This window comes from Tribolium castaneum, chromosome 4, assembly GCF_031307605.1.
Source record: "Tribolium castaneum strain GA2 chromosome 4, icTriCast1.1, whole genome shotgun sequence".
Taxonomy (NCBI): domain Eukaryota; kingdom Metazoa; phylum Arthropoda; class Insecta; order Coleoptera; family Tenebrionidae; genus Tribolium; species Tribolium castaneum.
Window position 1 is genome coordinate 21,120,113 of NC_087397.1, and position 12,629 is coordinate 21,132,741.

Below are 12,629 nucleotides of genomic sequence, written 5' to 3' on the forward strand. Positions count from 1 at the left end.
TCCAACCTTGTTTATCTTTATATTGTGCGATGCGGAATTAAATAGCGAACATGTTTTGTTAATACAACTCTTAACAAATACTAACAAATTTGGAGTTATTTGCTGAAAACTATTTTTGTCAAGTATTTTAACAATTCTAATTAATACATATCGAAGATAGTCTCAACGCCGTTTCTTTATATGGTAATCGATGCAAAATGAAAAAACAAACATTTTTTGTTATACAACCCGATCTATATTAGGATTGTAATAAAAAATGTTAGGGGTTGCCATTTAAAATAAGCAAAATAAAAAGATTTAAGAAATCAAAAAATTTGGAAATAAGTTGTAGCAATTCACATCAATCAATAACACTTAATGTGCCTGTCAGGCCATTCAAAAAATTCATTATTATGACGTCACACCATTTTTAGAACACTCTGTATACTGTATTTTCAATAGTGTATACTGTATCCACGGTGTATTTCCAATACATGAATTACTAAGTTTTTTTTTACTCATAATTATAAACGTCAAAAAATTCAACAATGAGAAAACGTCAAAAACAACAAACTACAATAGCTGTAAATGTGATTTTTCTAGACGATAAAAATCCATTTTACCATGAAGTAAACAAAAGATAAAATACGATTTTATTCTTCAAAATGAAATAAAATGTTACTATTTCAGCGTTATATTATTTTGAAATTTTTTGTACCAAAAACGCTGTAGTTTTGTGAAATTTCCATAAAAATAAACTGAGAAATATTCCAAATTGCTGTTATTAATTTTACATTATATGAGCGCATATCTCTAGCAATCCATTATTTCACAAAATTTCTTTAAAAAAATTGATGAATTGAATTAAAAATAGGATAATTTTTGTCTTTTTCAAACGCTAAAACTAAAATAAATTCAGATTTTTTGAGAAATTTTATTAAACTGGAAAAAACATTCAGCAAATTTTATCAAAAATAATATTTTTTCTCTACTTTTTAATACATTGTTGAGGCAGAGAAGTGGGTCTTTTCAAATCAGTTGCATTAAATTTCTTCCTTTTTATTAATTATCTACTTTTTTTCACTCCACTGATCAGTGATCACGAGAGGCAACAATTTTTCTTCAATTTTTTCTATTTTATGGATCAATTTCACGGTTTCTAATTTTATCTAGCAGGGAAAATATAATAAGGTAAGCATAAAATTTTACTTTTAGGTTTTGTAAATTTTTTGATAAAAATCTTTTTCGTAATGAAGGCAATTTCAAATCCAAAAACAAGCTTCGGATTCGAATTCAGCACGAAATTTTACATGACAATCAAGTGATAATTTTTGAAAATATTTTGTTACATTTAAGCACCTTAACCACTGTTAATTTCAATGATATCAAATAATGAAATGAAAAATTTTTTATGCAAAATTTTATACGTTACAATTTTTATTTAATTTTTTTCTAGATCTCAACAATTTTGAATAATGAAAAAAACACATTATTTTGTTTTTTTAAACTCTTTTTCGACTAAACTGTACAGTAACTTGTACCAAAAATTCAAGTTTTTCGCAAACATTTTAATTTAAAGGTTTATTTGACTGGACTACTCGTAAGTTGGAAATAAAGTCGCAATTGAAGTAAAAATCGATCTTAAAAGTAAAATTAAATAAATAGTTAGTTATTTAGATTACTATAGTTATAGTAATCTAGTTTTTTACAGAATATAGGAAAAACCTTCAATAAATCCACAATTGCTAATATCTTGGGAAAACCACTAACCTTGTGTATATCATGTGCATATTATGAAATGAACTCTTAAAAACCCGATAACATTATAACCTTATGTTACAAAAAGCAAATTCGAAGTACAATATTTATAAATCATTAAAAAACTTTATTAAATTCTCATTCGATTAGTATGCAATTTATGATGACGATTTATATTTGATGCTATTAGTAATTTTCCAACTTAAATTCTGAGAACAAGTTGTTGAAGGACATGTGCAAAACAAGTTCATGGAGAGTAGCTACTCGAAAAAAATCATGCGCTGTCAAACACCTGTGAAGACATCATTATATCTGTGTATAAATTCAGTTATTTATAGCTGCAGCGATCAAGTTGATAATCATTAATAAAAAATTAAAGGTTCCCCCACTAAATCTTTGTGATTTGATTCACTCTAGTCACTGAGATCCAGTCCTGCTATGAACTTCCATCGAAGGAAATGATGTTACGTGCCAATTATCTACGGATTTTTGTTGTTGTTATAATTCTAAACGTCGCACACAATCAACAATTTATCGGTAAAGTTCAAATAACACTGATTTTTTTAGAATTCGAAGACACAAACGTGAAAAAAAGCAGCAACAAAATAATTTGTAAACTAGTGTTAAAATGTTTTAGGTGATGTTTGTACCTTGAAATCATCTGGTGCATCTGGTGTTTGTAAATTATTTATTGATTGTCAACAAGCTCGTGAAGATATTCAAAAACATGTTTACCCTCAAACGTGTGGTTTTGAAGGAACACAAGCCATTGTATGTTGTCCCGAAAATCAGAAAATACAACAAAAGCCGAAAAGACAGCCAGGTGAAATAAGTCAAAAAAGTAAGTAGAAGTTAAACTTTGATCCCGAGAGTGCTAATTACAATTTATTCAAAATCTAATTATATACAAAAATGCAAATTTATGTTGATTTAAAAATGCATTTATTTTTGATTTAGAATGTAGAGAATATTCTGCATACATTTATGAAGTGACAAAATCGCCAGTTTTGTTAATCAGTACAACCGATCTCAAAAGAAATGAGTGTGGACATGAAGTTGTTAAGTTAATTGTTGGTGGAGAATTAGCAGGACGAAAGGAGTTCCCACATATGGTGATTTTTTTCCATCTATTTTCATTAAGTACATTTAAGCATTTTATAGGCAGTAATTGGATTCGAACCATCTGCAAACGAAAAAAAATGGCTTTGTGGAGGCACTATTATAAGTAAACAATATATTCTTACGGCTGCACATTGTTTAAGCCACCATGAACAGTAAGTAAAATTTTGCATGTTACGTATTTTTACATAAATTTGGAAAGTAACTACACTTCAAAGCTGTCATTCAGCTTTTCGTTTAAACCAAGGTTTAAACACGAATTAAAAAACAAATATTTGTTTTTAAACATACTGTACCTTAATTCGTACTTTTGTGTTTGAACAAGGCGTTTTAAGTCTGCTCCATATAGGTTTTCTCGTTTCTACGCAAAGAATCATCCCAAAGATGATGTATGATATATGGTGTCACAACTCCCTTTAATTCCCCATATAAAAATGTCAACTGAACGCAATGCTAGCAACATGGCAAGGTCGGGAACTTTTTTGAACATTGTTCAGCAGATGGAGCTGTTCTACAAATTTTTGACTATTTTTCAAATTTACGTCATAATGACACATCATATTAAATTCTGTGGTCTAAGGTTGTTTACGGTGTTTACGGCTATCTACGAACCTGTGCCAGGAATTATATTAGTTAATGAATCACATGAACCACATCAGCTATCATAAACATAAATAAATTCATATCGGAGGCCCGAAAACAACTGTGAACGCATTATAAGGTGATTGATGTCTGTACAAACGGTAGTTGCACTTGAGTTTTCGAAAGTGTTAGAAAACAGCAACGCCAAAAACAACAAGGTAATTATATCGCTTAACACCATAGACAAAAGGATTTTGAACTATGTACTATTTACAGTTGTGTAGAAAAAGCATCAATCCATCGAGTAATCTTTGTAATCAAACCCATTTGGATGTAGGAACCAGCCTTGTTTCAATGATTTTAACTGAAATTCCGCATAACATAAGAAATGAGAGTAATTAATAAAGTTATTAATATTTTTAATCAAAACTACAGATGAGAAGTATAAAACACAATAAGCAAAATCAGTCTTTTAATTAATTACAGTTGGGTGTGAGTCTCTTAGGTATGTAAGTGTGTGAAGTTGTCTTTGGGAGCCACTTTTTGCAAAAAATTTACATACACAAGTACCACTGAAAACACAAACCATCACAAAATATCAGTTTGATGTGCCCGTCACTCAGTTAAAGACCGGTAATAGTCACTATCTTCCCTTTTTCAGTAAATTGAATTTTATCTGCCAAAATGCTACTGTCACTGAAATCAAATTTGAAGCATTTTTGAAGTTCAAAATGTGATCGGTAATAAGGATACCTTTAAATCAAATTCAAAAAGCGCTATCTAATGGCCATTGTATGAAATGGTTCCCGACCTCGTCAGTTCGTTCCAGTTTAAAACAAATGAAGGGAGTTGGAGCACCATACCTTCTAACACCACCATCCCAAATAAGCTGTTTTTGACATAACTGAAATAAAATTCATTCTTTTGTGCCAGATATAGCGTTTTTGTTTAAAATAAAGCTCAATTCGTTCTTTTGTAGCCGAATAAAACGTTTTTAGTCTGTTCAATTAAGTTTCTTGTTCAAAACAATGAATTGTCCAAAATAAACCGTTTCTGTTCAAACTGATAAATTATTCGCCCTTTTGTGTCTGAACAAGATGTTTTCAGTCTCTTTGAAGTTAGTTTTTTTGTTTCAAACAAAGAATCAACGGAGATAATCCATTTTAATGCAAACTGCAACATAAAACGTTTTTATAAGGCGAAATATGACGTTTTCAGTCTGTTCAATAAAAGTTTAGTTGTTTCGAAGCAAAGTATTGTTCAAAAATTGTTATTCAAACTGTTACATAAATCGTCCTTTTGAGCCAGAATAAGGCGTTTTCGTTGTGTTATGTAAATTTTTTTATGTTTTAAAGCAAAGAATTTTTTTAAAGATGCTGTGTTTAACCAAACTGTACCTTAATTCATACTTTTGTGCCTGATTAAGGCGTTTTCACTTTGTTCCGTATGTTTTCTCGTTTCTAAAAAAAAACTGTTCGAAATATAAAGTTTTTAACCAAACTGTAAATTAACTCGTTTTTTTTTCTACCTGAATTCGGCATTTTCATTCAGTTTTTTACAAGTTTGCGCCTCTGTAGGCAAAGCATTGACCGAAATAAGCCATTTTTGTCAAAACTACAGTCCGGGACATTTCTATTTGGACATAAAAAATTTGAATTTTCTGACATTTATACGTGTATTCAGCGTCTGTGTGAACAAAAAATGTTCTCTCTCTCATTCTATGGTCCTTGAGCTTTAATAACAGGGACATTTTTTAAATTGGTAGCATTAGAAAATGACAGTAAACAGCTGACTGATGTAAACAATAACACAATAACAAAGGAAATGTTATAATTTTAATCTATATAACCAGTGGCTGCTTTAAAAGTGTGTACTAACGGGATAATAACATATTTACGCAAGTATTTTTGAAGGTAGAAACATTACTTGTCATATAACAACTACTCAGATTATATGATGAGACGGGAATGGCACAATACAGAATTGCAGTCAGTGATTGTGATGGAGAAAGCTGCTGTGAAGTACTGACAGTACTGACTATCGCTGGTTGTACGATTTGTGCAATTTGTGATATATTTTGTGTGAAAAACTGGAAAAGAAAGTGCATCACTGCATAACCTCACTTATCGCAGTTTTGCACATTTTGATGATGGGAATTGCGGTTCAAGTAATTATGAGTTATAGATGGAGAGCCCTGTTTACTTCAAAGTAAGTTCACGACATTTACAGATACTTTCTTTATGTTTTTTGTCTTTTCTGGTGTAGAGGGTTAACTTTTCTATTTTCATATAAAATTCAAACCAAACGAAATCGAAAAGCTTAATATTGTCATGTTTTTTATTAATTATTAAAAAATTTATTTAAAAAATCACAGATAGTGTTTATAATTTGCAGCTGAAGCCTTTTGGGTCCACTTTGTTCCTGGCAGCCACTCTTGTTTCAAGCAGAGTGGGTGTAAAGTTAAAAATAATCCCGTAAAATTGTTAATATAACTCCTTTGCACTGGCATGGGGTATTTGAAAACTTACGTTTAACAAATACGTCACAAAGTCTCAGCCATCGTCGAAAAATATAATAAGGGCTTTATAACAAGAAGCGCTTTCTGATTTTACTGTGGACGTGTGGAAGAATAGTGTGAAATATTGCGAAAAACCAACTTTTACTCTTGTTTACATTTTTGTACGTCTCTATCTGAGAGTAGTCTCTTGTATAAAAAATATAGCCTACTAATAAAGGAAATTAAAGTGTTTTTATTTCTGGGTTACCCCCAATTCCACTTCGCCCTTGCCTGATAATGAAGACACTGATAATGAAATTGGTGTAAGTGCATCGAATACAAACGTGTTGAATAGATGAATAAAAGAGAGACAACTGCTTTTTTCAAAAAGGCCATTTCAAAAAGCACACCCCCATTGAAAAGGGTCCATTCACGATGAAGTTTGGCTTCCTGCATGACGTAGGTCTCGGACACCAATCTCACTGTAAATGGTCTAAATTGGTCTTGCATCTCTAAGACATGGACTCACTGAGAGCGACTTCTGCAGTAGGCTTGAGACCTGCCTGCCTGTCTCGCAACAATCTCTGCATTATGATTCCAAATCATTCTATAAAACGCTGTCAATTACAAGCCATGATATGAGGCATGAGGCCGTCTCAGTGTATGTCTTGTGGTGTACATTGAAACTGTTTCTTAAAGAACCCATTCACAATGAGATCTGCTTCGCTACATGCGGCGCGACAGGACTCAAAAACTAATCCTCAAAGACACAAAAAAACTGACACAGTTTCATCATTTTAAGCCATTGACAGCGTTTTCGAATGTTGGTGCAAAGACTTGTCGCGAGGCATGTTTCAGCCTTCCGCCAACGTCAGTCTGAGTGAAACCCTCTCAAAGTGATCTCAGCGAAAACCACTCACAATGAGATTGACCTATGAGGCCTATGTCGTGCCGCATGCAGCGAGATATGTCTCATTGTTAATGAAAATAGGGCCTTTTTTGTTGTTTAAAGTCGTTTTTTAAAACTTTTGTGGCAAATTTTACTGATGTGGCAGAGAGGGGGCATGCAATTGGAACATGACGATGACTACCCTAAAAGGCACTTCGAGGCTTTTATGGCCTTTTTAATGCAAATTTCAACTTTAAACCTGACAGTCATACCAAGGTCAAACATAACCTCAACAGTAATCCAGCAACGGTACTTCAAAGCATTTGAAAGTTTCTCCATTTGTTTTTAAGTGTTCTAGTTGGTACATTTTGCTGTACTTTACTACAATAAAGAAATATTTAAATTTTTATTATTGTTTACATTTGTCATCTGTCAAACACATCAAACAATCAAGTTCCCTAAATTTGAGCTCTTATCTAGTTTTTGTGCTCTATATAGTCTCGCGTCAACGTATGCCCAATGACATGCCTATGACGTATCTCATATAGAAATGTCCCGGACTATATAACTAACTCGTTCTTTTGAAAGAGAATGTAGCGTTTTTATTATGTTTTATAAAAGTTACTCTATTCTAAGCAGGATAAACCGTTTTTGTTCAAAGTAAAACTTAATTCGTTCTTTTGTGCCTAAATATAACGTTTTCAATCTGTTCGACGTACGTTTTTTTGTTTTAAAGCAAAGAATCGTCCAAAATAGGCCGTTTTTGTCCAAGCTAATATACAGTTTGTTCTTTTAAGCCTGAATAAGGTATTTTCAGTACCTTTGATGTAAGTTTTCTTGTTTCAAACAGAGAATCAACGGAAATAATCCCTTTTAATCCAAACTGTAACATAAATAGTTCATATAAAGCGAAATATAATGTTTTGAGTCTGTTCAATAAAAATTTACTCGTTTCGAAGCAAAAAATTGTTTAAAATAGGCCGTTTTTATTTAAACTGTTACATAAATCCATCTTTTTGAACCAAAATAAGGTAAACACAAAACTGTGTGTTATGTAAAAGATTTTTCGTTTCAAAGCAAAGAATTTTTTTGAAATATGCTGTTTTCAAACAAACTGTAACTTAATTCGTACTTTATTTTTCATAGATACAATTTTGACCCTCGCTTATTTGTTTTCAAGTGACGTTCTATGAAAATTGTAAGGCACTCTACCACATGCATACAAACTTCTTTATGAACAAATAGTTTTAAAACATTTTACACAATAAATTTTATTGTGTATTGTGCATTGTGTATCGCCTTTTATTTTGGAAAATACCATTATTTCATTTTTTAACTGTTGGTAGAAACCGGATTAAAAACACTTTTTTCGTTTGAAAAATAATGTTTTGTACTTTTAGTAAAGCATCAAAGGGATCCACTCTGTCAGAGTAATTGATGTTAAATTATATCTATAGTTTGAATAACTATAGCTTCTAGTTTTTCATTTTATAAGTGGTCAGAAATATCTCTAATTAACTCACAAATTTGTTCAGATTATCGACTATTAATTTTAGATTTAATTACAGACTTTCATTTACCTCAAGTTCTCAGATTCAATTTGTTCATTTGTCTGAATTTCTCTTCTATAGTTTCTTAATTTCTCAACGGTTCAGTTTAGTGTTTTAAGTAAGTTTTCAGTCGTTCCTCAGCTTTTTCATTCCTAAGTTTATTAACAGTTTAAATCTCTGTGTCTGAAAAAATCAGTTTTTTAAAGTTTGAATGTATTAGTTTCTCAGAATTTCACTTCCTTATTTCCTAAATGTCTCCGTTTCTCAGTGTCTTAGCTCAGTGTTTCAAATGTTTTTTGAATGTCCATTTTTAACTCAATAATTTTCATACTTTTTTAGTTCTAAGATTTTTCTCAACTTTACATTCTCTTTGTGTTTAATCTACTTACATTGTTAGTTTATTTGTGCATTTTTCACTGCTAAATTTTTAGTTTCTTACAAATTTAATTCAAAATTAAATAAACTGAGGATATGAAACGACGTACAAAGAAAACGACCTCGTCCTTGATAGTTCCGTTATTGTCACCAGAGGCGCAGTTGTACCATTACCGTTCAAGTTTTCAGAGCAATGAATTTATAGAAATAGTTGTAATTAAATAACAGTTAGCACAAAGCGAATAAAAAAATACAGGCCGATAGAGCAGCAAATTCTCAATAGTAGGAGATAAAAATAATGCAAAAATTTTATCCTAAACTATATTAAAAAAAATTTCAAACATTTACCAATTCGCACTCTGCCCCATATTTTTCAAAACGCTGCGAATACGGTTACAGATACAAAAAAAATGTCAGAAAGAAAGTTGTTGAGAATTAATTTTTTTTAAAAAAGCTTGAGAGACCATATCTCAAACTTCAACCATTTAGGCCCCTAAGTCATTCAAAGACGCTCAAGCGACGGATTTTATTCATTTTGCCAGTGGTCAAGTAACGGAAAGTTAATTTATACCTAAACCGTTGAAGAAATAAATATGCTGTCGCGGGCTTTTTGTAGAAAATTTAATCCTTTACAACCTCATTCCTTACACATTTATGTATCTTCAACCGTATTTGCTGCGTTTGCAAAAATATCAGGTAGAACATAAATTGATAATTTTAAGCGATAATTTTTCTGCGCACTATCGCCTGTTTCTCAAAACGCTGCGAATACGGCTTTTATACTTTATATTTTATACCGTATGTTAACATATCGGGGGTTTATCGGACGATTGAAAAACTGATTTTTTAAATTTATCGTGGAGATAAAGTTATCGGGAGTTTATTTGAAGATTATAAAAGCGGCCTTTAACCAACTTGCTGGAACAAACATACAATTTGTTTATATATTTTTTTCAGTGGGGAAGCTAAGTACGTAAGAATCGGCGTAAGCGATTACAACGACAAAAATCGCAGACAAGAGCTGACGGTGGAAGAACGTATTCCTCATCCAGAATACAGATCAAGTTCACATTATCACGATATCGGTCTTTTGAAACTAGAAGTTGAAGCCAAAATGAATCCATATGCAAGACCAGCTTGTCTTTTTCTAAAAAAAGAAATCCCTACTGAAAAAGCAATCGCAACTGGATGGGGTCACACCACTTGGGCTGGTGAAGGAAGCAATAATTTACTTAAAGTAACGTTGGATCTTTTTGATCACAACACTTGTAATACATCGTATAAAAGTCAAGTTTCAAGAAGACTGAAGAATGGAATTATCGATGAAATGCAAATTTGTGCGGGATCAAAGGCAGGCGAAGAAAAAGATACATGTCAGGTAAATACATAGCAATTTTGGAATTATAGCCAATTTTAGGAAACATAATTTCAGGGTGATTCAGGTGGACCACTTCAAATCTATCACATTGGTGATGAAATAAAATGTATGTACGATATAATTGGAATAACATCGTTTGGAAAGGGATGTGCTGGAAGTCCAGGGGTGTATATACGAGTGTCGCATTATGTTAAATGGATCGAAGACATAGTCTGGCCTGAATCATAATATCTCCTACAGAAATGGCAATTTTATGAAACTTTTTTACTTGCTGCAAAATAAACTAAAGGCTTTGTAATTGTGTTTCTGTTCTTTACCAAACTGATTCTACAAAGTGTATCAAAAATACGTGTGCTAATTTTAACAACAAATAAAACGTTTTTTCTATATGTAATTTTTCAATACGAGTTTCTCAAATTTACTTATAACTTGGAAAAGATAACGTATTGAAGCGTGTACCCACCAATGAGTATAAAAATAAAAGTGCCGAATTATTTTCGTTGTGATAGAATTGGATAATTTAAGCAATTTAAAATAACAATGAAAATTGTTGCTATGAGCACAAACTAATTATTAAACACTGACCGGGACGTCTGCACAAAACAAGGAAGGAAAACAGTGAAAATAATAATTAAAAATTTTATAAAATAATATATAGAAAAGTTGTTGCACTTGATAAGTTTTATTACGTGGTAAAATTAACACACGTATTTCTGATACAACCTGTATTCTCCAAAGCAAAAAAAAAGAATTGATAATTTTCAGAAATCAAAAACACTGTGTTCATTGTCAATCCTGAATTTAAATTTTAAAATATACAAGTGGATTACACTTCCAGTTAACAATGACCCAATAACCCCAAATCTGTGAGGTTGTACGTGAAGAAAAATCGAATTCCGGTGAAGTGTTGCAAATTACTAGCAAAAATACTTACAAATCTGTTGCCAACAGATTCAGTTTTTTTATATTAGTCTGTAGAATTTTCAAGATTACAAGGCTAGTTTATTTGAAAATGATGACAAAAAATAGTTTGATTATATGGTAACGCTCAGCTCCATTTGCGTGTGCGTCATCAGACATTTCTGTCGCTACGTTTACATAGCAGGGTCATAGCGGTAACAAACTATCAAATATTTTTTGAGGTTACGAAGTGTTTAAATTATGAGTTGTTACAAAAAATACAGATTCACAAAACAAGAACTAATAAACGCAGAATCAAAAACCTAACTAAACGCAAATCACAAAACACAATAAACGAACGGAAAATAATTGCGATTAACACCGATAACACTTTCGACAATCATGCGACAACGACTATAATTTACTGTCAATGTCAGGTTGACAAATTCGTGACACTTGACGGTGATGTCAAAGTACACATGTAAATTAATGTTCAAGGATACCACCCTTAGATAGCCCTTAGCTGTTTTCATTGTTTTTGATAATTTTTTTACAGCTTTGTGTTGGTAATGTGATGATCGCGGTATTTAAAATTTTTTTTTTATTAACCAGCGCAAAATATTCGGAGTCAGTTTAAACGTTTAGTTCTTTGACAATATTAATTCAACTTCAATTCAAAAGTTGCAACAAATTTTAATTTAACTTATTTATTCCTTTGTTAGCATTAAAATGTTTAGAAAATTATCGTTCCCACGAAACTTTCCAAGAACTGTTAAAAACGTTATAAATCGCCAAATTGGGTGGTCGAAAGGCCATGTGTTTTAACAAGTGGATATGCAAAGATATGGGGGTTGGCGACGGCCTGGCTCTGCACCACAGTCGCCCAGCTAATCCAATGATTTTCTCACAAAAGCATAATTAATTTACTTTCGTTTAAAATAGCCAAAATTTATTGATAAACCTAAAATTAAATCCAAAATTTTGTTTAGAAATTAACTAGTCACGTTTCAAAAAGAAAGGAATTTATGAGCCAATTTAAGGCACGTTGATGATCAGTAAACAACTCGAGAAAGAATCAAAATTTCATCTTATTCAAAAATTCCCGTAACGTTTCGTACCAAAAAGTTGAGTCTTTATGCAGTGTACTCCAGTCATCAAATAAAATTGAATAATTTATTTTATTCGGCGTAATTGTTAACAAATTGTTGCAAAACTTCAAGAACGAATTGGTCGATTGAAATTCATGTCTGTTAACTAGATTAGTATAGCCAAAACGACGTTGGTCAAGTGCCGCTTGAATAGGGGGTGTTGACAAATTCGTTACAGAACAGAGCTTTTTAAAAGAATATCAAATTACAAGCACACATGTGCATTCCTTATAAGAAATTGCAGCGAAATTAACGTTTTCTTTGTTAAATCAACATCAGATCACGAAACCAGTAGTTTAGAAAAACACGCGAAATTTTTCTGAACATTTTGATGTAAAATTTAACCCTAATATTTAAGGCGCAGCCGTCGAAATTCGGATGTATAAATCATTCTATTTAATTAAATTATTGTAAGCAAAAAAATTGCATGACACGATTGCTGCCCGTTACTAAC

At 31.7% G+C, this 12,629-nt stretch overlaps 1 protein-coding gene and 1 long non-coding RNA gene across 2 annotated transcripts; both read left to right on the forward strand.

Annotated features, from left to right (window-relative positions):
• The first annotated feature begins 1,930 nt into the window (after positions 1 to 1,930).
• Positions 1,931 to 10,425, forward strand: LOC103313248 (serine protease snake). The gene is made up of 6 exons (XM_064356026.1): positions 1,931 to 2,274; positions 2,375 to 2,578; positions 2,695 to 2,849; positions 2,899 to 3,011; positions 9,707 to 10,127; positions 10,182 to 10,425. Exons 1-6 carry the CDS (start codon positions 2,196 to 2,198, stop codon positions 10,353 to 10,355), a joined length of 1,146 nt encoding a protein of 381 aa, XP_064212096.1. The 5' UTR covers positions 1,931 to 2,195; the 3' UTR covers positions 10,356 to 10,425.
• Positions 3,030 to 6,186, forward strand: LOC107399009 (uncharacterized). Its single transcript, XR_010333656.1, has 3 exons — positions 3,030 to 3,656; positions 3,715 to 5,646; positions 5,833 to 6,186. It is a non-coding gene; the product is annotated as an uncharacterized LOC107399009 (long non-coding RNA).
• Positions 10,426 to 12,629: the final 2,204 nt, after the last annotated feature.

Bases quoted from the DNA above. Each gene is read 5' to 3' on its own strand.
- LOC103313248 (XM_064356026.1), top strand. From the start codon at position 2,196: ATGATGTTACGTGCCAATTATCTACGGATTTTTGTTGTTGTTATAATT. The intron at 2,850-2,898 runs GTGATTTTTTTC...AGCATTTTATAG, and splicing joins GAAAGGAGTTCCCACATATG to GCAGTAATTGGATTCGAACC. The intron at 10,128-10,181 runs GTAAATACATAG...ACATAATTTCAG, and splicing joins AAGAAAAAGATACATGTCAG to GGTGATTCAGGTGGACCACT.